The following is a 27,406-nucleotide window of genomic DNA, read 5'->3' on the forward strand; positions in this document are numbered from 1 at the left end:
TTAATTTGTGAATTACCTGCTTACTTGGAATATTAGCTTTTCACTGATGCTATGGTATTTTCATATGTACTACGGCACAACAAGATATTTGAGATTCGTGATTTATAATTGTCGATTTCTTCATAATGATTTTACATTGAGAATTTACGAGACTTATTCGTTTCTTAAAATAATTGCTACGACGTTAATAGAAGAATGAAAGCAAAGACTACAATCATTGAGAGATAATGATTTTAATTTGAGGATTTGTTTCATGATGTAAAAAGTTTTGTGAGGAAAATGATATTAATTTTCCTAACATGGAGGATTGAAGCTTCAAGACTCACAAACTTTCATTATTATCGTGTGGAACACTATTTTCAAGTCCTTGATATGCAACTAAAAGAATTAAATGATCGGTTCAATATATATTGAGAAAACCCCACTACATAAGAAAGTAGGAGATTAGTAGTTGAGTGATATCATGGTACTTTACATTGAGAGAGATGTTTTTGCTTTTATGGATAATGAGCTCATTATGCGATGTTTTTATGACATGAAACATCGTCGGCAACTATTGTATTGATAAATTTATGAACGACATTACTATTGTCTACTATCCAAAAGGATTTGGTAGTCTAAAATTTTTTGAGACCTGTTATCCCTTTTGAATTTCGCCCCTCCCTTTAACAATTATTGGCTTCGCCACTGTACATGATCATATTTGTACTTGTCACCTAAGTGATGGTCCATTTTTCATCCAGTGTCTAACTCTTGACTCCTAAGTTTTGATTGAGAAAAGAAGAAAATTATGTCCACCGTGTTATACAGAGCAAACAATTAATAAGGGACTATGATTTTCTCTCTCCTAACCTCTATCTTTCTTTGCCCTCTTATTTAAATAGTTATGATTAAGACACATCAACATCTTGTTTGATTTTTTTTATATATAGATAAAAAAACAAAAAGAAAAATTTGAGAGGATGAGAGAGAAGGAAATGGTAATAGAAGGCGAGAATCATACTCCATTAATAAGGTCTCATTTGTTAATACTTTTATAGTATTTCCTAATATTTTATATTTCAAAATTTTAATTGTTAGACTTTAAAATTTATATTTTATTTATAATCTAACTATCAAAAGGGAAAGAGAACCTCTTCGGATCTCTCCCTCCAAAGCACAGGGATCAAGTGATTTGGGTCTTTGAAGTTTGATCCAACGGTCAAAAATTATTATAGCTTTTAAATTTTTTTACTAACTTCTCTATTTTTAGCTGATTGATCAAATTTTAAAGATTCGAATCACTTGATCCCTGGGTTTTGGAGGGAGAGATCCGGAGACGATCTCTTTTCAATCAAAAGTATACTAGAAGACCCCACATTCACAAAATCAGGGACAAGGCAGGGAATTTTCAACTTTCTATAATAAACTAGTACTCACTACTCACCCTCTTCTCCCTTGTAAGGTTCAATTTAATAACATCGCTGGCCAAATACATCTCAGATTCTCAATCGCATATAACATACATTTCAATCATGATATATAGTTAAACATGTTTAATTAATATATAGAATCTCAATCGCATATAAATGCATCTCAGTGTCATCCCACATGTATGAAGTACTTAATTAAATTAACGAGTAATTTATAATGTATATGGATATTAATTGATCATCATTAGCTTAGCTTAATTAATTAGCAGCGAGATAGGACGTCCTAGGTAGGCTCTTGGATGAGCACTTACTCACTTGACTTCTGCGACGGTGATAATGTCGGCGGCCTTGAATTTCTTCCGTAAGCTCTTGACCAACTTAATGGCGTCCACTCCCTCCCCAATCACCACCACTCTGTCTTTTTCCTCTCCCAACGCCACAGACCTCACACCTGCATATTGCATGTATCCATGATCTATCCCATGCCATGTCAATAATATATCATTAATCACAATAAATTAATATAACCTTAGTTAATTAATTTTACAATTTAATATCAATCAAACCGGATGTTCTTCAGCTAATTTAGTAAAACTGCATATAATTAATATAATCAGTAAATGAATGTGATGGGCTGCCGGAGCATACAATAGACACGTACAACAGCAAGAGTCGTTCAATATCAGTTATCAAATATGATATCGAGTCTATGAGATACCAAAGTACCAAATTAATAAACTAGCTAGCTAGCAAGCAAACATAAGTACCATCTACTTTAGCAGCAATTTTGAGCGCCTTTGTTTGGCATTTCCGGCAATTCATCGGTACCTTCATCACAATCTTACGCTGCAAAAATAAAAAACAAATCGATTGGGTATGTAATTGGGGGAGGGAAGGCCGCTGAGATATAATTTATGTATATATATAGCTAGAAATGTAATTTATTGTAGGAAGAAACTCTACTTTAAATTAAGTGACAACAACAACAACAACAACAACAAAGCCTTTTCCCACTAAGTGGGGTCGGCTATATGAATCCTAGAACGCCATTGCGCTCGGTTTTGTGTCATGTCCTCCATTAGATCCCAGTACTCTAAGTCTTTTCTTAGAGTCTCTTCCAAAGTTTTCCTAGGTCTTCCTCTACCCCTTCGGCCCTGAACCTCTGTCCCGTAGTCACATCTTCGAACCGGAGCGTCATTCGGCCTTCTTTGCACATGTCCAAATCACCGGAGCCGATTTTCTCTCATCTTTCCTACAATTTCGGCTACTCCTACTTTACCTCGGATATCCTCATTCCCAATCTTATCCTTTCTCGTGTGCCCACACATCCCACGAAGCATCCTCATCTCCGCTACACCCATTTTGTGTACGTGTTGATGCTTCACCGCCCAACATTCTGTGCCATACAACATCGCTGGCCTTATTGCCGTCCTATAAAATTTTCCCTTGAGCTTCAGTGGCCTACGACGGTCACACAACACGCCGGATGCATTCTTACACTTCATCCATCCAGCTCGTATTCTATGGTTGAGATCTCCATCTAATTCTCCGTTCTCTTGCAAGATAGATCCTAGGTAGCGAAAACGGTCGCTTTTTGTGATCTTCGCTAGATTGCTCCGGTCATTAGCGTGGATAAGTATATAAATGGATAGAGATAGGAAAGCAAACACAAGATGTACGTGGTTCACCCAGATTGGCTACGTCCACGGAATAGAAGAGTTCTCATTAATTGTGAAGGGTTTACACAAGTACATAGGTTCAAGCTCTCCTTTAGTGAGTACAAGTGAATGATTTAGTACAAATGACATTAGGAAATATTGTGGGAGAATGATCTCGTAATCACGAAACTTCTAAGTATCGGAGTGTGGTGTCGTCTTGACTTGCCTTATCTGTCTCATAGGTAGATGTGGCATCTTCTCTGGAAGTACTCTTCCTCCATTCAGGGGTGGTATCTTTAACTGGTGGAGATGCACAAGGTAATGTATCAATTTCACTTGAAGCTTACTTGTAGTTTCAGGCTTGGTCAAGCGCGATACAAACCATGTAGTAGGAGTCCCCCAAGTCGCCGAGCTAGGGGGTCTGCTGAAAGAGGTGACAGACAAGGTAAGCAATCAGAGCTCCGACTGATTGTTCACCTTCTCCCCATCTTGCAGCAGCATGAAGGATAAAGAGAAGAAAAATGAGAAGAGATGATATGAGATACTTTTGCTTTTGAAGAAGTAACTTTCCACAGGCTTATTCTTGAACTGAGCTGGAGGGTTTTCTGGTTTCCTCCAGAGTATAAGGCCGACTGAAGAATTTGAGGGTCAAAACAAGTCCATCAAATCTAGAGTACGTTCCACCCTGCTGATATGGGATACTTTTGCTTTTGACAGAGTAATGGATGTATCGGCACGTGTGCTGTTACGCTTGTCTCCACATGCTTCCTTGTATCCTTCGCACTTGCCCTATCTGTTCCTCAAGCAGATGCGGAATCTTCCCTGGAAATATAAGATGTTGAAGATGAGTACTCGAGAGCAATGCCAGGTAAGTAATCAGGTAAGGGGTTCCAGGCAGTCAGTTCCTGGCTGGAAGCTTGATTCCAAGTGCTGGTTGATTGCTCTCTTTCTCCTTGTCTTGCAGGTAAAAACAAGGCCAAAGGAAAAGACAGGGAAAAAGCATGATATGGGATACTCTTGTTTTTAACCCTGATGATATGAGATATTCTTGCTCTAGTATAGCTTGTTTGCAGAGGTATTATCGGGGGGAAGGAAAGCTGAATATTTCGAAAGGCTTCGTTGGGAGTGCCCTCTCAGATATGATGAAGGGTTGAGCATTTTTGCAGGTCTGCCTGTCTGTTGGGGATGGAGGTCGACATATATAGGAGTCTCCCTAAGAAGTAGTAATGCTATTCCTTTACCCTGCTTGGTCATAGCACGGTAGTGGGAGCTGCCAGTTTCACATGTTTTAACTCTGTCAGAGCACTTTGAAAAAGTGGTCTGTGCTATCTGGCTCTCGAGATTCGGAGAACGATGCCTTTTCGATTTTTGAGAAAGCAATCATGCTGGGGGTCTGGCTCTCGAGATTCGGAGAGCAGTGTCTCTTCGATTTTTGAGAAAATAATCATGTTGGGAGTTTGGCTCTCGAGATTCGGAGGGCGGTGCCTCTTCGATTTTGGAGCAAGCAATCTGTTGGGAGTGTTGTCTCGAATGTGAGTAAAGGTTGGGCATGTTTGCTAGTCTACCTTGCCACGAAGCACAAAGGTTGACACACAGGGACTTTCCAATTATCCAGCAATGGTACTGTTCCTTTACCCTCTCTTCGATTTTGAGAAAGTAGTCATGTTGGGAGTCTGGCTCTCGAGATTCGGAGGACGGTGTCTCTTCGATTTTTGAGCAAGCAATCTTGTTGGGAGTGTTTTCTCGAATGTGAGTAAAGGTTGGGCATGTTTGCTAGTCTACCTTGCCACGAAGCACATAGGTTGACAAACAGGGACTTTCCAATTATCCAGCAGTGGTACTGTTCCTTTACCCTTGTGGGTAATAATATGGTAGCTAGACCTTCAAAATTTATGTGTCTAAACTTTGTTAGTGCTGTTTCTTTGCTATTCTTTTACCTTTCTTGGTCAGAGCGATGTAGTGGGAGTTGCAAGCTTCACGTGCTCAACTTTGGCAGAGAACTTTGGCAAAGTTATCTGTGGTACCCATGAGCTATTGTTGCGTGTGGGAAGTGGGTGATTGAACAGTAAGATTCATGTGCTTTCTACTTCACCAGAAGTCTTCGACAGAATGCCCATAATTTCTGCAAAGCTGAGTGTGTGTGTGACAGGTGCTGACAAGGCTAGAAAAGTAGGTGCCTCTTCGATTTCTGAGATCGGCCCTCGTGGTCTCTAAGCAGCCCAGCTTTTGAGAAAAGCGAGCGCCTCTTCGATTGATTCGGAGAACGATGCCTCATCGATTTTTGAGAAAGCAATCATGCTGGGGGTCTGGCTCTCGAAGATTCGGGGAGCAGTGTCTCTTCGATTTTTGAGAAAGTAATCATGTTGGGAGTCTGGCTCTCGAGATTCGGAGGGCGGTGCCTCTTCAATTTTGGAGCAAGCAATCTTGTTGGGAGTATTTTCTCGAATGTGAGTAAAGGTTGGCATGTTTGCTAGTCTACCTTGCCACGAAGCACAGAGGTTGACACACAGGGACTTTCCAATTATCCAGCAATGGTACTGTTCCTTTACCCTCTCTTCGATTTTTATGAAAGTAGTCATGTTGGGAGTCTGGCTCTCGAGATTCGGAGGACGGTGCCTCTTCGATTTTGGAGCAAGCAATCTTATTGGGAGTGTTTTCTCGAATGTGAGTAAAGGTTGGGCATGTTTGCTAGTCTACCTTGCCACGAAGCACATAGGTTGACACACAGGGACTTTCCAATTATCCAGCAGTGGTACTATTCCTTTACCCTTGTGGGTAATAATATGGTAGCTAGACCTTCAAAATTTATGGGTCTAAACTTTGTTAGTGCTGTTTCTTTGCTATTCTTTTACCCTTCTTGGTCAGAGCGATGTAGTGGAAGCTGCAAGCTTCACGTGCTCAACTTTGGCAGAGAACTTTGGCAAAGTTATCTGTGGTACCCATGAGCTATTGTTGCGTGTGGGAAGTGGGTGATTGAACAGTAAGATTCATGTGTTTTCTACTTCCCCAGAAGTCTTCGACAGAATGCCCATAATTTCCGCAAAGCTGAGTGTGCGTGTGACAGGTGCTGACAAGGCTGGAAAAGTAGGTGCCTCTTCGATTTCTGAGATTGGCCCTCGTGGTCTCTGGGGAGCCCAGCTTTTGAGAAAGCGAGCGCCTCTTCGATTTCTGAGATCAGCCTTCGAGGTCTTTGAGCAGCCCAACTTTTGAGAAAGCAAACGCCTCTTCGATTTCTGAGATCAACCCTCGTGATCTCTAAGCAGCCCAGCTTTTGAGAAAGCAAACGCCTCTTCGATTTCTGAGCAGGCGCCTCTTCGATTTCTGAAGCTCCGTCGAGTGCAGATTTTTATAGGGGCTGACATTAAGTTCCAAAGCACACTTGAATCTCCACCAGTAGAAGCTTCATTCTTGCACTTCTAAGATCTTGATTTGTCCGACCTCTTCTCTCTTCAACACCTTTGAAAATGTCTGGCCCCTCCGACCGTCGTTTTGACTTGAACCTTGTTGAAGAGGCAGCCCCGCCTTCTCCAGACAACATATGGCGCCCATCCTTCGTCTCCCCTACTGGTCCTCTTACCGTTGGGGATTCCGTGATGAAGAATGATATGACCGCTGCGGTGGTGGCCAGGAACCTTCTCACTCCCAAAGATAACAGACTACTTTCCAAACGGTCTGATGAGTTAGCTGTTAAGGATTCGCTGGCTCTCAGTGTTCAGTGTGCAGGTTCTGTGTCTAATATGGCCCAACGCCTATTTGCTCGAACCCGCCAAGTTGAATCATTGGCGGCTGAAGTGATGAGTCTCAAACAGGAGATTAGAGGGCTCAAGCATGAGAATAAACAGTTGCACCGGCTCGCACATGACTATGCTACAAACATGAAGAGGAAGCTTGACCAGATGAAGGAAACTGATGGTCAGGTTTTACTTGATCATCAGAGATTTGTGGGTTTGTTCCAAAGGCATTTATTGCCTTCGTCTTCTGGGGCTGTACCGCGTAATGAAGCTCCAAATGATCAACCTCTGATGCCTCATCCTTCTAGGGTTCTGTCCAGTACTGAGGCTCCAAATGATCCCCCTCCGGTGCCTTCTCTTTCTGGGGCTCTACCGACTGCTGAGACTTCTCCTAAGCAACCTTTGTGAAGGCTCCCTCTTGTGTGTTTATTTTGACTCATGTATATGTACATATTTGTAGCTTATCGGGGATATCAATAAATAAGCTTTCCTTCATTTCAACGTATTGTGTTAAATACACCAAAGCCTTCTTCGCTAAGTTCTTTGAATTTTCTTTTGTTGAAGCTTGTATGTTGAAGCTTTCTGAGTGGAGCATGTAGGTTGGGGTAGTGTTCCCTTAATTTTCCGAGTGAGGAAAACTTCTCGGTTGGAGACTTGGAAAATCCAAGTCACTGAGTGGGATCGGCTATATGAATCTTAGAACGCCATTGTGCTCGATCCTGTGTCATGTCCTTCGTTAGATCCAAGTACTCTAAGTCTTTTCTTAGAGTCTCTTCCAAAGTTTTCCTAGGTCTTCCTCTACCCCTTCGGCCCTGAACCTCTGTCCCATAGTCGCATCTTCTAATCGGAGCGTCAGTAGGCCTTCTTTGCACATGTCCAAACCACCGTAACCGATTTTCTCTCATCTTTCCTTCAATTTCGGCTACTCCTACTTTACCCCGGATATCCTCATTCCTAATCTTATCCTTTCTCGTGTGCCCACACATCCAACGAAGCATCCTCATCTCCGCTACACCCATTTTGTGTACGTGTTGATGTTTCACCGCCCAACATTCTGTGCCATACAGCATCGCCGGCCTTATTGCCGTCCTATAAAATTTTCCCTTGAGCTTCAGTGGCATACGGCGGTCACATAACACGCCGGATGCACTCTTCCACTTCATCCATCCAGCTTGTATTCTATGGTTGAGATCTCCATCTAATTCTCCGTTCTTTTGCAAGATAGATCCTAGGTAACGAAAACGGTCGCTCTTTGGTATTTCTTGATCTCCGATCCTCACCCCTAACTCGTTTTGGCCTCCATTTGCACTGAACTTGCACTCCATATATTCTGTCTTTGATCGGCTTAGGCGAAGACCTTTAGATTCCAACACTTCTCTCCAAAGGTTAAGCTTTGCATTTACCCCTTCCTGAGTTTCATCTATCAACACTATATCGTCTGCGAACAGCATACACCAAGGAATATCATCTTGAATATGTCCTGTTAACTCATCCATTACCAACGCAAAAAGGTAAGGACTTAAGGATGAGCCTTGATGTAATCCTACAGTTATGGGAAAGCTTTCGGTTTGTCCTTCATGAGTTCTTACGGCAGTCTTTGCTCCTTCATACATATCCTTTATAGCTTGGATATATGCTACTCGTACTCCTTTCTTCTCTAAAATCCTCCAAAGAATGTCTCTTGGGACCCTATCATACGCTTTTTCCAAATCTATAAAGACCATGTGTAAATCCTTTTTCCCATCTCTATATCTTTCCATCAATCTTCGTAAGAGATAGATTGCCTCCATGGTTGAGCGCCCTGGCATGAACCCGAATTGGTTGTCCGAAACCCGTGTCTCTATTTTTCAAAACATTTTTTCCACCCCGATTAAAACCATTTTGTCCCCCTTTTAATTTTGAAAACGAAAACATTTTTGTTTTGTTTGAAAACATTTCAAAACATTTCAAAACATTTGAAAAAATTTAAAAAAAAAAAAAAATTTTGAAAACGCACCCATGGTGGCGGCGGCGGCGGAGGGGGACCGCCACCGTCGCCGCCACCATGGGCGGGAATGTCCCAAACCCGACACATCATATATTCCGAGGCAACACGTTATGATGTGCGAGAATGTCATCTGCAAGTGCCAAGGCCAAATTTGCCAAAGATAATAATATTACATGCATATATTTTTATAGCTATAATTTAATAGAATAGATGTCAGCAGTAGTTTGCTGCAAAGATTAATTTGTGTTGAAAGAAACTGTTGTGAGTCCAACTCACAGACTCATTGACGCCGCGTCATGACTTATGACTACCCCACTCCCACTCAGTTATTTCTGGAAAATTTCCTGCAGTGCAGGTACAACCGCGTCATCGAAAAGGTTCTTGTATGGTAAGCTAACCCTAATCCTTGGTCTCTATCTTTTTCATTGACCTTTTAGTTTAGCACATATCTAGGCCAATAATGGCTGTGCTTTATCCTTTAGCTTTGACAGTCTCAGACAAATTAATCAAACCGTTTCAACAAGGCATGTACATACCAGAAATATGCCTGATGGCTGTGCGATTTGCTATCTCTATATTGCATATATATATATGCAAGACGACTTGATGGTGATGGTTAACAACAATTTTTCTTATTACAATATTTGACTTTTCCCATTCAACTTCTACCAGCGTATTTATTTTTCACGGGAATAACTCATTGATTAGGCTCTAACTAAGCAAGTTTCTAACTTATTGGATGACTCAGATTATGTGTAGTTTAAAAGAGAAATAGCCTCAATCACTGACGTGGCCCAAGGGATAGATTACTTCTAATCCCTAATGGTTGAAAACATAATTTTATAACTATTTATATGGGCTTAAAACCACCACGGTGGCGTTCCGTTTTAATAAAATAAAGACATGTTATTGACACGAGATACTATATGGTGGTGTACCCATGTCATGAAAGTTGTTCTTTTAAGGTTTGTAATGTTGGAGTTTGAGTCGGAGCCTTCTCAAAGTTGAGTAACTCATTTTAAATTAGAGCTATTCTCAACTTCAATGTCTTATGTCTCTATCCACTTTTTAATAAAAAATTTAATTATAAATTTATCTATTTGTAAAATGACCTACCTTGAAAGATATATAATATAATAGGTTTAGCCCATAAAAGTAACATGAGCCATAGACTTACATTGGATTGTGCAAGGAATGGACAATACGTAAGCTGAATTCTCTAAAAAGACATAAAAGATGAGGTTAGAAGGAATTTTGTAACAAAAAAGTTTGGATGGCTTTTCAAATTAAAGAGTAAGAAGCTATTAACTAATTATGATCAGATATTTATGGTAGTTATTAGAGTGCAGAATCACACAACAACATAACATTTGGAGGGTCATCTATTTGTTGGTAGATTATCGTCGGATGAGACTTCAATGTTGGGGAAATAACATTTCAATTTTTAGGAATAATAGTGGGTGGGGAAATATAATTTTCGAGTAGGGGTGGGCACTTGAACCCAAAAACTGAAACCAAAACACTAACCAAATCGAACCGCACCGAACGGTTTGGTTTTGCGATTTCAAAACGGTTTTGGTTTCAGTTTGAAACCGAACTGAATGAAGGAAAAGCCGGTTTGGTTTCGGTTCCAGCCATCTGAAACCGAATAAATTTATTAAATGTTAAATTCTAATTAATTATTTCATTGAGTCCATACATTTAGCTCAATCTGAGGGGAGAGGTTTCGTGATAAATCAAAACCGCAGCTTTGGAAGAAACACAAGTCAAAGAAGCCAAACTAGTAACTGAATTCGGATAATCTAACCGCTAAAGAGCGAAGAAAAGAGTACCTAATCCAAGGGTTGTCAAAGCTAGAAGGATTGAGCATTGAACTATCCAAAGTGAAGAAAGCAGCAACCATAGGGTATGACAGCTTATTCCACATGTGCTCTGCTCTAAGCAACCGTGTCAGCGAAATCAATAAGCTTTTGGTAGAGAGTGGCATTGCCGATAGATGAGGGTTTGTAAGAGAAATGAAGGGGTTTTAAGAGGAATGTGAGGCGGAGCTCACGGTGGTGAGAGAAGAGCAAACTAGGGTTATGGAGCTTGTGAGGAAAACAACCGAGAGACAAAGGAGCTGCACCATTTCAGCTGTTTGTTATTGTGAAAGATTTTCTAGTCATGGTTACTCTTGTTTGTGCAGAAATTTCAAATAAACTACAGAAGAAAAGTTCCACCGTCGAAGATAATTAAAGTGTATATCAAAGGAAAATGAATGAGATACAACTAGGTAACCATAATACATTTTTCAAACAATGAAATCGCATCAAAACCATTTAAAACCAAACCAAATGGTTTGGTTTCAATTCGGTTTTAGCCTCAAAATCGCACCTAACCAAACTGCAAAAACTTGCGGTTTTGGTTTTGGTTTCACTCAAAACCGCACTAAACCGAACCGCACTCACCCCTATATTCGAGGTTATTTTAGGAATAATAGTGAGTAGGAAAATAACAAGAGTGCTACTATGCCCATTTCAGTGTCTTATTATCCCACCCACATTTTAATCAAAATTTTAATGTCACATTTCTCTATTGTAAAATTATATAGAAGGACATAAAGCAATATATAAATAAAGTGTTTTTGTTGAGCTTTTCTAGATGTGACCACCAAATTTCTAAGTTCATCCATTGGTATTTTTTGTACTTTAAATTTCAATAATATCCTCCAATTGAAAAAATAGAAAAAACTGAAAGCCTTTCATCCCAACCAGGCCGTCCCTCATGGACAGAGCCAACTAAGGTTCACTGGGGGCTGATGCCCCCACTTAAGTAATTCATTTGTTTAGTTGCAGACTACAATTATATAATATATACGGGTTATTTTTGAAGAAAATATATGTATCTAATATCCAACATACATTCATTCTACTTATACTCCATATCAAATATTATATGAGCATTAGTGCTCTTGTTCTGTCATTCAAACCGAAAAAATCCTCTCTCGTCTATCATGTACTTATATTTTTCTCATCACTTTGCCATTTTCCACTACTATATTGAATTTTTTGTAACATTGAAATTGTGATACATCATCATTTGAAACCATCGTTAATATCATATTGCATATAACCATACTATAATAAGGTTTTCTTAGTTGTTTTCGGTTGCCCCCACTAGAAGAAATTTATGGCTCCGTCCCTGCCGTCTCTCTTCTACGTTGCCTCTCCACCACCACCACTCTTCTTCTCTCTGTACTACCCAGTACCTAGAAAAACTGAAGATAAAACCTCCCTCCCAAAATGAAATTGTGATTTGAACTAAGTTTTTTTTTTATTAATACTCCACATAATGTTGAATACACTTTACATTAAAATTCAATATTAAATCACTTATAAATTTAATATGCAATGACAATTTTAACCTCATAAAGTTCAATAAAAAATCTAAATACACCCCAAATCACAACTTTAACATGTATATCTTACAATTATTTTTCTTCAACTCTCAAAACCAATCTCATCCTCTATTGTGGTACAAAACCTAAATCAATGAAACTACAAACACGTTGATCACAACTTTAAAGCCCAGGGATATTGATCAATAGCCTCCTGATTTTCATTCACCGTACCACTACAGCTTCATCTCCGTATGAAATCAACAAATCTGCCTTGTTATGACGATTTTGGGGACTCAGAACTTGCGGATTCTCGTTATGACAACTCAAATTACACCCAAACAGGAAGGGAAGGAGAGGAATGTCCAAGTCAAGCTACTCGCCACTTTGGCTATGATACCAAAAGCTCTCGCAGATGCACATATGATTGGTTGTTTTGTACATACAATGAAATTCTTCAATCCAATGATTCATTGATGCGTTCTATCAACCCCACATTCTTCTTCAATCCAGTTTCATTGAGTAAAAAATTAAAAAAAAAAAGTGAAGTGGAGTGTAGGTAAAAAAATGTGGGGTGTATGTTGAGAGTGTGGGGTGTGAGGGTATTAAGGGAGAGTACGTGAGGTGTATAAATATAACTTTTAATTGAAAAAGTAAATGTGGGGTGTATTAAGTATGTGATGTGTATTCAATAATATTTGGGGTGCTAATATAATAAGCCTTTGAACTAAGAATAAAAAACTATATATCGAATCAATTAAAGCCGATTAGAACCATTATCTTTCCTAAGCAAATCCAAGTTCCTCAAATCATAATATCAGATTGCTCAAGGACACAAATATAAATTGGTGGGTGGCACTACGGCAATTACTTAAGGATTATATCTGCACTCATAAGTTCGTTAGCAAGATCATGTCCTTAATTTTAGTTTTATATATTTATTTGTTTATATTCTTTTTTCTAGGAGACAAGTTTATAATTTTAATTATAAGAGGGTATTTTAGAAATAATAGTGGGTGAAGAAATAGTATATAAATTTTAACTTTTTATGATGGGGGATGTTATAATGTTTGTGAGAAAATAGTACAATGAAGTGGGCTTAGTAACACTCAATAACAATTCAATTTTTCAACTTTTTCAACTTTTTCATTTGAATATTAAGCAATATCCAAGATCTAATGGCCCTATGAATTCACTTGACTCCAGATACGCAATATCGAAGTTGCTTACTTGGCTTTTATGGCCTTCAAATATTTTGTCGAGTCACATCTCAATTTTGTTGAAATTTGGAAAACATAACATTTTACATGATGTTATGATGTGAAAAAAAAAAAAAAATCAACGAAAGAAATCAATGTACCGGATTAGAATTTCGAACGTACTAAACCACAAGAAAGCAGGAGCAAATTTCGATGTTGATGAATATATGATTCAAGGGATTTGATCATTTGAGGACCTCTACAAGTAGTCCTAGTCTACGATTGGTTGTCATTTTCTGTTGTAATCATGTTACATATCCAGTTAAAAAGTTCAAAAGATGGGTTAAAATTTGTTACAAGATATTCGTTATTTGAAAAATACAATGAAACTCTTTACTAGAGGAAGAGTTTGGTATTGTAACCGAAAAAGAAATATGAAAAAGAAGAGTTTTGGCAATGAAGGGATTGTTTTGATGTAGGTCTTTTAATTAAGGGGTTTTTGAACTTTAATCCCTCAAGAAGATTAAAATTTAAAAAAAACCTGGTGTTAGATTAAATATTGATTTTAGTCCCTAATGTGCCCTTAATTCAAAATAATTAATGAGCATTTTATTTAATGTCTCCCATTAAATATTTAAATTTATTAATACACAAATTTTAATTTAGTTTTTGACCAAAAAAGAGTTTTTTAATTTATTAATTTTATTTAACATTCTTCAAACTTGAAAGACTCAATTAATATACCTAAATGTTAGTACCGAAATATATTATATTGAACTAATATATTTAAATGTTAGTACCGAAATGTATGTACCTAAATATATGCACCGAAATGTATTAATATTAAATTAATGTACCTAAATGTATGTACCAAAATGTATGCACTGAAATGTTAGTACCGAAAATGTGTTATATTGAATTAATGTACCTAAATGTTTGTATCGAAATGTATGTACCGAAATGTGTGTACCTAAATGTATGCACCGAAATGTATTATAATGAATTTAATATACCTAAATGAAGAAGATAAAGTACATCAAAATATATTGTATAACAAAAATTAGTTTATCTAAATGTTCACAACAAAATATATTACAATGAATGAAATGAAAATAAAAATTATAATGAAATAAAATTAATACATTAAAAATTAGAAAGAAAAAGATAAATAATTAAAAAATCAAAATATAATTAATAAATGAGGTTATTAATGTATCAAGGGACTAAAATTAGATTTTGATCTTACTCATGGTTTTAATCAAAAAGTCATCTTTGCCAAGGATTAAAATGAAGTTTTCTATTTAATGAATTTCCTTCCGCTGTCGTAATCTTAATTCTAACAGAACATGTTATATCTGCTATTTATGTGTATGTATCCTAATCACTCAGAAACACACCTCTTCCTCTTGTTTTGCTTTGCTTTTGCCCTTAATAAATTTCCGAGTGAATATTTGATAACATATTGACATCAGAGAGAGAGAGTGAGAGTGAACAGCAACCCAGCCGTTGACAAAGCAAAAATGTGGTTTGGAAAGCTTTCGTTTTTGCTCCAGTTATTCGTTATATCTTCTCTGTTTCAAGTTCCCGCCTTTGCAATAAAAAAGGTAAAACCATACTTACTTGTATATATGCATGTTGATTTTCTCCTGAAAGTTGGAAAATTAATCATGTTTTCTTTATGATGGTATATATTTGTACGTAGTCGTATATAGTGTACCTGGGATCGCATGCACATGCTCCACAAGTCTCAGAAGCTGATCTTCATCGCGTCACTCATTCTCATCATGAATTCCTCGGATCATTCCTCGGAAGGTGTACACACACACACACACACACACACACATATAAGCATTTCTGCAATGCATGTCCCGTCCGTCCATGGTTTTCTTGTTAATTATTGTAATTATATCGTTTATACTTACGTGCATGTGCAGTACCGAGAAAGCGAAAGAAGCAATTATTTACTCGTACAAAAGACATATCAATGGTTTTGCTACCACCCTTGAAGAGGAAGAGGCGGCTCAAATCGCAAGTATGAACATCAATCAATCTCTAAACACTTGTATCAATTATTTTTCTTTTTTTTTTGGTACTAGTTTTACGTCAATCAATTAGTGATGCATGCTATATAGTTCTTACATATTGATATATGATGTGCTAACGAAATGTAGAGCATCCAAAAGTTGTGTCGGTTTTCTTAAACCGAGGAAGAAAATTGCACACTACTCACTCATGGGACTTTATGTTGCTTGAAAAGGACGGAGTAATCCACCCCAGTTCCTTGTGGAAAAAGGCCAGATTTGGTGAAGATACAATCATTGGGAATCTTGACACTGGTAATAACCTTTTTCTTTCTTTCTTCAGCAGCACAGCCTTCATTTCTTTGTTTTTAATTCTCCGATTGATTAATGTTACTGGATTTTTGTTAATTTTTTACGATTATTATTCTGAGTATTAGGATGATATTATGATTGTGTTAGGTGTTTGGCCCGAATCAGAGAGCTTTAGAGACAAAGGGATTGGACCCGTTCCATCAAAGTGGAAAGGAATCTGCCAGAATCACACTGCCGGATTTGTTTGCAACAGGTTTCCTTCCTTAAGTTGCTTTTCTTTTCTTTCTTTGGTGGCTGCCTGGGTCTCATAGCCTAAAGTGCTAACCAGTCAACAATTCATATGATATGACAAAATGCAGACAGATTAATTTTACTACTGCTCGTTAAGTCTTTGGCAAATTTTCTTTTTGATTATTGGATTTGGTGATAAATTAATCCCGGCACTATGGATCATATTTTCATATACATGCATACCACTGCAGGAAGCTTATAGGCACAAGGTACTTCAACAAAGGATATGCTGCATATGCAGGGGTACCAGTCAAGTCCTCCTTAAACAGTGCGCGAGACCATGAAGGTCATGGTTCTCACACTTTATCCACTGCAGGTGGCAACTTTGTTCCTGGAGCCAATGTGTTTGGTCTGGGGAATGGAACTGCCAAAGGTGGCTCTCCAAAAGCCCGTGTTGCTGCTTACAAAGTTTGCTGGCCACCCATCAATGGCAGTGAATGCTTTGATGCTGATATCATGGCAGCCTTTGATGCAGCCATACATGATGGGGTTGATGTGCTTTCAATCTCGCTTGGTGGAGACCCTTCCGATTACTTTAGTGATGGCGTTTCCATTGGTGCATTCCATGCTGTCAAGAATGGTATCGTTGTTGTATGCTCTGCAGGAAACTCTGGTCCTGCTGCTGGAACTGTCTCAAATGTTGCACCTTGGATGATAACCGTGGGAGCAAGTACTTTGGATCGAGAGTTTGAAACTATGATTGAACTCCGAAATGGGATGCGTCTCAAGGTACGTACTAAGAATGCACCATCCGTCAACTCACTTATCTCTAGTGATCAATTTCAATATTTCTAGACAGCAAGAAACTCGCCTGAAGAGTGATCTCAAATTTTCATTCATGGTCAATGTGCACATGATTAATTAGTTTGAAATATGTACCAGGGAACGAGCCTTTCAAAGCCTTTACCAGATGACATATTTTATCCACTTATAACCGGTGCACAAGCTAAAGCAGATAATGCTTCTGCTAAGGATGCGTAAGAATGAATCAACCTTAATTCTTTTAAAAGCTATCCTATATTTTCATCAACCTTAAAATAAGTTGTAATACTCGTTCAGCGCCATGCAGCATGCTTTGTTTAGGAGGATCGTTGGACCCAAAGAAGGTGAAGGGTAAGATTTTGGCCTGTCTTAGGGGACTAAGTGCAAGAGTAGACAAGGGTCAACAAGCATCACTAGCTGGAGCAGCAGGGATGATTCTTTGCAATGATGAGGCCAGTGGCAATGAACTCATCGCTGATCCTCACGTATTACCAGCATCCCAAATCAATTATACAGATGGCATTGCGGTCTTTAACTACATCAATTCTACAGAGTATCTCTCTCTCTTTGGAATCTTGATCTTAATTTATGTATTGCTTTATTTGTTGATTTTCTCATTTAAATTGTTGTACATTATTTTATAGCGATCCACTTGGATTTATAACGCCCCCAACTGCAAAGCTGAACACAAAACCTGCTCCATTCATGGCTTCATTCTCCTCTCAGGGCCCCAACACTATCACTCCTGAGATCCTCAAGGTTTGCCTTGAGTCTTTATGTACTAAATGATATTTATACAGTTTTCCTTCCACGTATGTACGCAATGATATTTATACAGTTTTCCTTCCACGTATGTACGTAGCTAAAAATCTTTGACAAACTGATTATCTTTGCTTTATTTCACTGTCTATTAATTCTCATCAGCCTGATATCACCGCTCCTGGTGTAAATATCATAGCTGCCTACACCCAAGCAACCAGCCCTACAGATCAAGACTTTGATAAGCGCAGGGTTCCGTTTAACACGGAATCTGGCACCTCCATGTCTTGCCCTCATGTTTCTGGAGTCGTAGGACTTCTCAAGACACTCTACCCTCACTGGAGTCCATCTGCAATTAGATCAGCAATCATGACAACCGGTGATCATCATCATTACACTTTATTTATTTATTTATTTATTTATTTCTAACTTTTCTGCACACGACTGTAATTGTGTCTTAACTTGTGCTTCTATATTTTTCCACAGCAAGAACGAGGGACAACACTGTGAATCCAATGATGAGTGCATCATTTGTTGAGGCAACGCCATTCAGCTATGGCTCTGGCCATATACGACCAAATCGTGCCATGGATCCTGGCCTGATCTATGACCTAACTGCCAATGATTACTTGGACTTTCTTTGTGCCATTGGCTATAACAAGACAACGATTCAACTCTTTTCTGAGGGTCCTAACTACAAATGCCCCGAGTCAGCCAGTCTTCTGGACTTCAATTACCCTTCGATATCAGTCCCTCGATTGTCTGGTTCAGTCACTGTGACTAGAAGACTCAAGAATGTTGGTTCTCCGGGTACCTATGCAGTCCGTATTAAACGAGCAAATGGAATTTCAGTGAGTGTTGAGCCTAATGTCTTGAGGTTTAAAAGTGTTGGGGAAGAGAAGAGCTTTAGGGTGACACTGAAAGCGAAGCCTAAGAGAGGTGGAGTAGCTAAGGGGGATTATGTATTTGGAGGGCTTACCTGGTCGGATGGCAAGCACTACGTCAGGAGTCCAATCGTAGTTGCCTCAGCAGCTGCTGTTTAGTTTAACATGATAATTAAGTACGTAGTCAGCTCATCATAAGCAAGAACTCTCACATTAATTAAGCTAGTTACCTAGGAATCGAGTCTTTTAATTTGTTTCTGGTTAAGTACTAAAAGATCGTTGTATTTAAGCTTTATAATCTTCCTTTTTATCTTCTTGCTAGCTCTAATTTATTACAGCCCAGCCTGCAAGGGATGATTGGATTCAATTTAATTAGCTGCTAGGTCAAGAATTCACATGCTATTTGTTCCCGGGGATCCATCCCTCCTATCTTATCAAATTAACTTCTTTCTTTTTCACTTGAATAATATTCTTTCTTCATTATACGTATCTTATTTTCTTCAATTCGAGGAATAAATTAAAGATTTAATTAAGCAATGATGCAGCATTAATTATTGTGCACGAGAGCACTAGCAGTGGCTGATTCTAGCCGTCACAAATTAAGTACATTACACCTGTTGGCTTGGAGTGGATTGGATAACTATAAAAATTAATTTGATCATTTAATTGAAGTCAGAGGTGAATGAGTTCTCATTTTTAGAGGATTGAAAAGGTTAGAGATAAAATGAACTTATCCCATGTTGAAATTAGAAGGAATAAGTTTCATATTTTATGTTTAAGCTAAACACAAAAATCTTATTTTTACTACAACAATCCTTGAATATAGTGAGTTATTGTGGATGCAAATTTCCGTCTTCTTCTTCTTGGACAAAATTGCACCTACAAAACAATTAACACCTTAGGTCAAGGCCAAGAGCCTTACGCGCCCACGATGAATGGGGGGTGGGGAGCTTTGGCCGAAGAACCTCCGATGCCAAAGTTAGAATTTAGAGAGAAAAGTATTTGGAGAGTTTTTGAGAGTTTTGCAAGAGTGTGGAACCCCTTTTTTAGAAAAAATAGGGTCATATATATAGGGAATGGAGGTGGCTGGCCCTTAGAGGTTTTTTGTGTGAAAATGAGTGATTTAATTGGTGATTAATTCATTAATTAGCCAATTAATCTCCATTTATATGGAATAATTTGTAGGTTATGAAGTAATTACCTAAGATGAGGATGGATGAGATAATTTGGAATTGGTTACCTTTTTTGGACACTCTTGGCTTGATTAAAGAATGATTGTCCACTGCTCACGCGTAGGACAACCGGTGTGTCTCAAGAGTAACTTTGTCCTTTTTACCAAAAATCCACATGTCGGCTTGTGATTATTTTTGGCTCCATAGTTATTATTTCATTTGGCACACAACGTTACCTGAAGGGTAATATTGAGTCGATTACATTTGGTGGAGGTTCCTAATTTAGGATTCAAATCTTAGGCAATTTTTGGTGCTTAAATAGGATTAAATTGGACAACTCACTATATTCAAGGTATGTTAAACTATAAAATAAAGCCGACTTTCACATTTTGTTTAAGTTGATGGAATTAGATAGATGAGTTATAAAGTGTTGATATCTTACTATATTATATAAGTTTTCTTCATATCTAATTTATCTTCCATTTTAATTTTGATAAAATTTGGAAGTTGGTCTCAATTTCTTGTTTTAATATGCCTTAAATTTAGCGAGTTTATCTTATACAATCCAATCTGAGTCTATTTGGGGTTTACTTTTAGAAGGGCTTAAAACACTTTTTGACAGCCAAAAGCGTTTATGACTGCATATGATATTAGACTAAGAATTGCTTATTTCTCATAGAATGCTTTTTAGGAAAGCACTTATCAAATGTTTCTTGAAGAAACACTTTCTGTGAAGCGCTTGAATTTCTAATGAAAATTTCAACGAGTTTATAATTAATTGATATCTTGTAAATCTCTTGTTCAACCTATTTAATGCGCTTAAGTTTTTGAAAGGAGAAGAAAAAAAAAAAAATTAATGGAGGTCATTTAGTTTGGTTTAAACATCCGGCCCGACGAGTTTAACCATTGATGTTAAAAAATACATAAAAAAAAAAACTGACACTAAACAAGCCGATTTGGTAGGTTTTTCAATATAAATGTCTATCGATCCTTACCAATTGCACGAGTATATCCATAACATTCTATGCTAATAATATAATGTCACATGAATAAAAAATTACACAATATTATATTATATTATTGTATTATTAACATGGTGGCCGTATAAAGTCTTTCTCCTACTACTGAGGGCAGAATTGTCATGGAAGATGAGAGGATATTTTAATTCCCATAGAAGATTGAAAAATAAGAGAAAGCGAAAGACAGACGAGTAAAGGGGTGAGGTCAGGTCCCGAATGTAAAATGTGGACAGCAAGCGCTGAATGGTGGAAGTTAAGGAGGCTGATCCCATCCCCATCCCCTCATCTCCATCTCCACTTAATTATAATCAATCAATCAATCTTCTCGGAACCAACTTCCATCACATATCATATCATATCCTCCTCACTCCTTCTAAGCTCCTCCTCAGTCCTCGGTCCTCCCACATTGTCTCCCGCTTCTTATATATAACGGCCAAATGTACAGTTACACTAGCTAGCTTGTAGAAGTAATATACTATATACGTTCACTTGTTAACTAGTAGTATATACAAGTCACAAACACCTGCACACCTGCTTTGATCGCCATGCTCCAGACCACCGTCTTTTTTCCGTCTTCCAGAGCCCTTCCACTCAACATCAACCACAGGATCATCTTCTCACGCGGACGGGGATGTGGATGGGGACGGGGGTCTGTGCGTCCTAACAGCAGCACTAGTGGAAGTAGTAACACTGCATCCCCATGGAGTACAAAACCTGTCTTTGAAGATGGTATTCTCAGTGTCGATGGTAACGATGTGTTGACACACGTGCCTGACAATGTGGTCGTCACACCATTGACCGACTCATCCGCATTCGTCGGTGCCACTTCTCAAACTGCTTCTTCACGTCATGTTTTTAAGCTTGGACTCGTACGGTATGCATTTTAGTCTTCATTACCGTTGATTTCATACCCCAATCGCCATGTTTCAGTTGTATGTTGATCTTTTTTGTGGTGATGCAGGGATGTCAGATTGCTTAGTCTTTTTAGATTTAAACTTTGGTGGATGATACCAAGAGTGGGCAATACAGGAAGTGACATCCCAGTTGAAACTCAGATGTTGCTCCTGCAAGCAAAGTCAGCCGAAGAAGCTACTCCTCCTAATTATATCTTATTCTTGCCAGTTCTAGATGGTGAATTTAGAAGCAGCTTGCAGGGGAATTCATCGAATGAACTTGAGTTTTGTGTCGAAAGTGGTAATCATTCATAAATTCATCTCTATTCAAATATTTTGCTTATAATCAACCGTCTTCCTTTTTCTTCCCTTATTTCTACACGAATTGTTTTTAATTTTTGTTAAAGATATAACATGATATACTGCCTACTGGATGATTCTAATCTGCTATCGCACATTTCATTGAGCTTGGCTTTAGTGCTTGTGCACTTTTTCTTATGAAGCACAATGTACAATATGAATTTGTTTTCAAGCTTGGTACTGAGGGATGAGGGGAAAGAAAAGAAAAGAGACGAGAGAAGAGTTTGTTCCCTCTGACCTTCTCACCCGTATTGGTTCTTTTGATAGTCTAATGATATGAAGTTTATTATATAATCTGATAGGTGACCCAGCTATCGTTACCTCCCAATCCCCAAAAGCAGTTTTTGTGAATTGCGGGAACCATCCTTTCGATCTGATGAAGGAATCTATGAAGTAGGTTAGCTCTCTGAGCACATTTTTGAGTTTCAAGCAAATACTTAGCTTAGTGATCAAGAAGCAAAATGACATAACCTTTATACTACAGTGAAACATCTCTGATATGAAGTGAATCACCACATTGTATCGTAAGTAGTATAAGAAACAAGACCTTTAAACTTGCTTCTTGGGTTCACAATTTATCATTTTCTACTTTACTAATTTATTGAAGTGAGACTGAAGTATTTCAACTTGTTGTCATATTCAGGATTTTGGAGAAGCATTTTGGAACTTTCTCTCTTAGAGAATCCAAACAGGCAAGTCAGCCAATGTTTTAGACCTAGAGGACCAAAGTTCTATAATATCTCTGGATTTCATCAACAACTATGATCATTGATCAATAACACATCCTGTTATTGTTTCCTGGTGCAGATGCCTGGAATGCTAGATTGCTTTGGCTGGTGTACCTGGGATGCCTTTTATCAAGGGGTTAATCCTCAAGGAATCAGAGATGGCCTGAAAAGGTAAATCTAAGCGCTTTGCTTATTTAGTCTCCTTCAAAATGATCTGGAATTGATATGTCATCAGAAACCAATTGCACTGATAGCTAGAATAATCTTAGTTATGAGACCATAATGATTTGGTAGGGATCCTGTGTAAAGCTTGCATTTAAAGAAGTTCGTTTAACTTTGATGAGAATCATGTCGAGCTAGAAGTTCATTTAACTTTGTTATTTTCCTGTGTAAAGCTTGCATATAAAGAAGTTCATTATGAAGATGCTGCGCCAACTGAATATTGCATTGCTTTGTCTTTGTGAATGAAATGTGTTGGTACCACACATAATGGGCCTCAGACTTTGATACATTGGGCCTCATTACCCAGCCCATATGATTATGTAAAAGGAGGAGCCCTTATTCTATAAGAGGGGACTCCTCCCCCCTTTCAAATCAGACTCTGGGAACCCAACAGAGGGCAATATCCTCACAAACACAACAACACTCTCTTTCTCTGGGGGACTCCTCCTCATCCTTGTAATCCATACATACAGTCAGAGAAATACAATCAATGTGGACGTAGCCCAAACATTAGGGTGAACCACGATACATCTTGTGTTATTTACATTTCTTGCAGATTCACGGTCGGATTTACGTTGTTCCAAGACCTCCGGTTTTGTGCCGGTTTTGTGCATCAACAAAATGTCTGAATGGTTGCAGTATCTTGGGAATGATAGAAATAAATTCATACAAGTTTAAGCAGCAGACTTGTTATGTTATTGTGAATTCTTTATATGATTACCACCATATTTACTCAATTACATTGCCTCTTAATCTTTTCTCCAGTAATATTTATGACAACTCATTTGTTTAAACACTAATCTCATTCAAACAAACACACACACACATATATATATATTACACAGTTTATCAGAGGGAGGTACTCCAGCGAAGTTTTTGATAATTGACGATGGATGGCAAGATACATCAAATGAGTTCCAAATAGAAGGGGAACCATTTGTTGACGGATCACAGTATGTTCATAATCTTTTCTTGCTAATTAATTAAAAGCGCAATCAGGCTTACTGATTTTCCCCTAACTGCAGGTTTGGTGGTAGATTAAATAGCATTCAAGAAAATAACAAGTTTCGTAGGACAACTAATAAAGAGGGTGAAAGTGAGACGCCAAGTAGTCTCAAGGATTTTGTATCTGAAATCAAGGGGACTTTTGGTCTTAAGTAAGATTTCCATCATGCACATTTTAACTACTTTCACAGTTTATGCAGATATTGTGAAATATAAACAAACCAGAAAACTGCAGCGGCCTGAAAATTTCAGCAACAATCTTGGACAACTTCCATAATTCACTATAAGCTGTAGTTATATGTGTCTGCTTTAATTTATATGGTACATTTTCAAACTAATTGGAGTTTAGTACAAGTTTCAAGAAAATTTATTGAACTTGGAACTTTGGTTTATTACTTAAAACTGTTTCTGATGGTATATAGACTTGTTCGTTAATTGTCTGTCAAGTCTTATCACCAATGAACCCATTTTACAGCTGCATAAATCTTCAAGGAAAGCTGTTTCCTATCATCTTTCCCCAAAACCATGAGTCTTCTTCTAGACCTCAAAGTTTCTCTTTTTCCCTTAAAAACCGATATTTACCGGACCCAATATTGGGGCTGTGATGGCAATGTATCTGATGTTTAGAAGTAGACATAACGTGGTTTGAGGTGTAGTTTGTCTGCAATTGTCGAACATACTTACCACTTGGAGAAATAGAGTGAAATCTGTGATTTCCTCATGTATCTTAGATCTTTTCTCTTGAATCTTTGCATTTATGTTCCATTAATGCTTTGCTTTTTTTCCCAAACTCCCAGGTACGTCTATGTGTGGCATGCCCTGTTGGGATACTGGGGAGGGCTTCTTCCAAATGCTCTTGGAACTAAAAAGTACAATCCTGAGCTAAGATACCCAGTGCAGTCACCTGGGAATTTGGCAAATATGAGGGACTTAGCTATGGATTGCATGGAGAAATATGGTGTTGGTACAATAGATCCTGCAAAGGTGTATCAGTTTTATGATGATCTACACGGTTATCTTGTTTCACAAAACGTTGATGGGGTTAAGGTTGATGTTCAGAACATACTGGAGACGATATCAGCTGATTTAGGAGGGCGAGTTTCTCTGACCAGACAGTTCCAACAGGCACTGGAGAAGTCCATAGCCACCCACTTCCAAGACAACAGCATCATCTGCTGCATGGGCCAAAACACGGACTCCATTTACCAGTATATACTTATGCTTTACAATGCCCCCATCAGATTTTGTTTGGAAAAACTTAGGACCTCCAGTATTTGACTCATACAGTGGATGCATGTAACTACATAGCATCAGTTGATGGGCATGTCTACTTTTATGTGGGCTAAGTGCAGGTTACAGACATACCTGTATATCATTCTTGTTGAAAGCCATAACGAACTGTGACCAACAGTCTCTTTGCTTTAAGGTTTCTACATGGTAAGGTAACCGCCCAATTGTGTGTTGCAGTTCAAAAAGAAGTGCTATTACTCGAGCATCTGATGATTACTACCCGAAAAACCCAACAACACAGACACTGCACATAGCTGCTGTGGCTTTCAACAGCATATTCCTTGGTGAAGTTGTTCTCCCAGATTGGGACATGTTCTATGTATGCTATTGCTGTGGCTTCCTTACGTACTGTTAAGTTCAGCCTATTGCTGTATTTCCAAATGCAGAATTTAATACATTAAATTACAACTTTCAGAGCCGTCATGAAGCAGCTGAGTTCCATGCTGCTGCTAGAGCTGTGGGAGGATGCGGAGTCTATGTTAGGTAAGTAACAGTGAAATAACAATTACATGAGCTAATGAAGGCATCAAATTGACAGTCCATTGCTTGAATCTTTATCATTTTCTTTTACTGTTCTCAGTCTTAACCGTGTCCAAATGAAGTGATTATCTTAGAATGTCGTCTTTTAACTATTTTTTTTTTGTATGGCATTATGAAAGTCTCACTAATTTACTGCATAGGAGTTTATTTGGAGTAATTCCAATTCTTTTATTTGGAGTGTCTTTTGTATGGCATTATGAATGTCATCCACAATTATCAGCTTCTCTACTTTGTACATGTAAGATTTCACTGGAAAATGTATAATTTAATGCATTTCAGGATTATCTGCTTCTGTACTTTGTATGCTAGAATGCATGCACTTTACTTGCAGATGCATATCTTTAAAAGTACCAGTTCCGCCGGTGATTAGATTGACGGATCATGATGCTTAATCATTTCTCAAAATGGTGTAGCTGTGACTAACTTCACAACACGCCACTATTGACAACAGTGACAAACCTGGCCATCATGATTTCGAGATACTTAAAAGGCTTGTACTTCCTGATGGATCAATTCTGCGAGCTAGATTCCCCGGGAGGCCATCACGGGATTGTTTATTTGTCGACCCCGTTACAGATGGGAAGAGGTAATGTGATGTCCCTCCCAATTACCTTGTTAAATTGTTCAATATAATATATGATATTACTTTTCTAACAAGTAACAAATCTTCTCTTCTCTGATTGGTGATGTTATATGTAGCCTTCTAAAGATATGGAATTTGAACAAATACAATGGAGTTTTAGGCATTTTCAATTGCCAAGGAGCAGGGAACTGGCCTTGTCTAGAACAAGTTGTTCCGGTAGAAGTTAGTGCTGAAGTGTCTGGGAAGGTGACCCCTGCAGATATTGAGTATTTCGACGAGGTTTCTGGCAAGCTGTGGACAGGAGATTGTGCGGTCTATTCCTTCGCAAAAGGTAGGATTATATATCTTGCCTTTTGCCACACCAAAACACCAGTTAATTCATCTGGCCGGCACCCAATGTTAAATTCAACGTATTTTGACATATGTTTCATACAATTTCAGGGCGTCTGTCTCGGTTACCAAAGGATAAGTCATTTGACGTTGCATTAAGAGTTCTCCAATGCGATGTCTTTACTGTATCTCCTATTAAGGTTGGCTTCTGAGCGCGTCTCTTGAGAATCGGGATTAAAAGTATGTAAAAGAGTACACTGATTAGTGTTAAAACAATTATAAATTTGTGGGTGATTTCTACTTCCACAGGTTTACAAGCAAAACATTGAATTTGCAGCGATTGGATTATTGAACATGTACAATTCCGGTGGAGCTGTTGAAGCAGTTGAGTGCTTTAGTCATAACTCTAGCAGTGAAATACACATTAAGGGAAGAGGAGGTGGTAGCTTTGGCGCTTACTCTAGTTTAAAGCCCAAAGCTTGCTCAGTGAACTCCAAAGACGACGAGGAATTTGAATTTAGAGATGAAGACGACAATCTTTTAAAAGTAACAGTTCCTGCCACAACTAGTTGGAAAATTGTTCTACATTATTGATTCAGATAAGTATTTTAGTTTAGACGGATTCAAATTTAATAATCTTAGACAGTCTTAGCTTGAATAATATATTTGAATTCGTATTTATGTGAAAAAAAATATAAAAAGTGATACATGAATTCGCGTGTATAGTCATTTCAAATTTATAATGTCGCGGGGGTGTTTTTGGTGTGTGGTCGGAAACCATGCGACCGAGTCATCCGTACTCCATACCAATAAAAAATCCCATACTTTGCTGCTCTATACAGAAAGGCTGGAAGAAATACTGTATGAACAAA

At 38.2% G+C, this 27,406-nt stretch overlaps 3 protein-coding genes across 5 annotated transcripts; 2 read left to right on the top strand and 1 right to left on the bottom strand.

Moving 5' to 3' along the window:
* Window positions 1–1,593: 1,593 nt before the first annotated feature.
* LOC126584601 (disease resistance protein RGA5-like) lies at window positions 1,594–10,775 on the bottom strand. The gene is made up of 4 exons (XM_050248931.1): window positions 10,621–10,775; window positions 10,488–10,536; window positions 2,180–2,312; window positions 1,594–1,863 (listed from the first exon to the last, which is right to left on the bottom strand). Exons 1-4 carry the CDS (start codon window positions 10,773–10,775, stop codon window positions 1,724–1,726), a joined length of 477 nt encoding a protein of 158 aa, XP_050104888.1. The 3' UTR covers window positions 1,594–1,723.
* A 4,108-nt stretch (window positions 10,776–14,883) lies between these two features.
* Window positions 14,884–18,551, top strand: LOC126584602 (subtilisin-like protease SBT5.4). Its single transcript, XM_050248932.1, has 11 exons — window positions 14,884–14,967; window positions 15,066–15,175; window positions 15,298–15,395; window positions 15,535–15,699; window positions 15,844–15,949; window positions 16,179–16,716; window positions 16,870–16,964; window positions 17,057–17,302; window positions 17,394–17,508; window positions 17,674–17,887; window positions 17,995–18,551. The coding sequence occupies exons 1-11, from the start codon at window positions 14,884–14,886 to the stop codon at window positions 18,549–18,551; spliced, it is 2,328 nt and encodes a 775-aa protein (XP_050104889.1).
* Window positions 18,552–20,807: 2,256 nt separating this feature from the next.
* Window positions 20,808–27,247, top strand: LOC126586635 (probable galactinol--sucrose galactosyltransferase 2). 3 transcript variants are annotated; one of them, XM_050251545.1, is made up of 14 exons: window positions 20,809–21,457; window positions 21,545–21,777; window positions 22,139–22,229; window positions 22,480–22,528; window positions 22,644–22,735; window positions 23,632–23,739; window positions 23,812–23,943; window positions 24,589–24,999; window positions 25,259–25,400; window positions 25,497–25,564; window positions 26,073–26,207; window positions 26,321–26,535; window positions 26,646–26,734; window positions 26,844–27,247. In XM_050251545.1, exons 1-14 carry the CDS (start codon window positions 21,129–21,131, stop codon window positions 27,126–27,128), a joined length of 2,379 nt encoding a protein of 792 aa, XP_050107502.1. In that variant the 5' UTR covers window positions 20,809–21,128; the 3' UTR covers window positions 27,129–27,247. The 3 variants fall into 3 exon arrangements, with proteins under 3 accessions (XP_050107503.1, XP_050107504.1, XP_050107502.1); XM_050251546.1 differs by lacking the exon at window positions 23,632–23,739 and having other exon boundaries at window positions 20,808–21,457; XM_050251547.1 differs by lacking the exons at window positions 23,632–23,739; window positions 23,812–23,943 and having other exon boundaries at window positions 20,808–21,457.
* Window positions 27,248–27,406: the final 159 nt, after the last annotated feature.

The sequence above is a fragment of the Malus sylvestris genome, chromosome 10, assembly GCF_916048215.2.
Source record: "Malus sylvestris chromosome 10, drMalSylv7.2, whole genome shotgun sequence".
Lineage (NCBI taxonomy): Eukaryota > Viridiplantae > Streptophyta > Magnoliopsida > Rosales > Rosaceae > Malus > Malus sylvestris.

What these genes read in the sequence shown, in the direction of transcription:
- LOC126586635 (XM_050251545.1), top strand. Translation starts at nt 21,129, where the DNA reads ATGCTCCAGACCACCGTCTTTTTTCCGTCTTCCAGAGCCCTTCCACTC. An exon ending in AAGGGGACTTTTGGTCTTAA is followed by an intron (nt 23,944 to 24,588) that starts GTAAGATTTCCA and finishes CCAAACTCCCAG; the next exon opens with GTACGTCTATGTGTGGCATG. An exon ending in CAGATTGGGACATGTTCTAT is followed by an intron (nt 25,401 to 25,496) that starts GTATGCTATTGC and finishes TACAACTTTCAG; the next exon opens with AGCCGTCATGAAGCAGCTGA.
- LOC126584602 (XM_050248932.1), top strand. Translation starts at nt 14,884, where the DNA reads ATGTGGTTTGGAAAGCTTTCGTTTTTGCTCCAGTTATTCGTTATATCT. An exon ending in CTCGGATCATTCCTCGGAAG is followed by an intron (nt 15,176 to 15,297) that starts GTGTACACACAC and finishes GTGCATGTGCAG; the next exon opens with TACCGAGAAAGCGAAAGAAG. An exon ending in ATCAGCAATCATGACAACCG is followed by an intron (nt 17,888 to 17,994) that starts GTGATCATCATC and finishes ATTTTTCCACAG; the next exon opens with CAAGAACGAGGGACAACACT.
- LOC126584601 (XM_050248931.1), bottom strand. Translation starts at nt 10,775, where the DNA reads ATGCCACTCTCTACCAAAAGCTTATTGATTTCGCTGACACGGTTGCTT. An exon ending in TTTGACAACCCTTGGATTAG is followed by an intron (nt 10,537 to 10,620) that starts GTACTCTTTTCT and finishes TTTCTTCCAAAG; the next exon opens with CTGCGGTTTTGATTTATCAC. An exon ending in AATTGCTGCTAAAGTAGATG is followed by an intron (nt 1,864 to 2,179) that starts GTACTTATGTTT and finishes TGCAATATGCAG; the next exon opens with GTGTGAGGTCTGTGGCGTTG.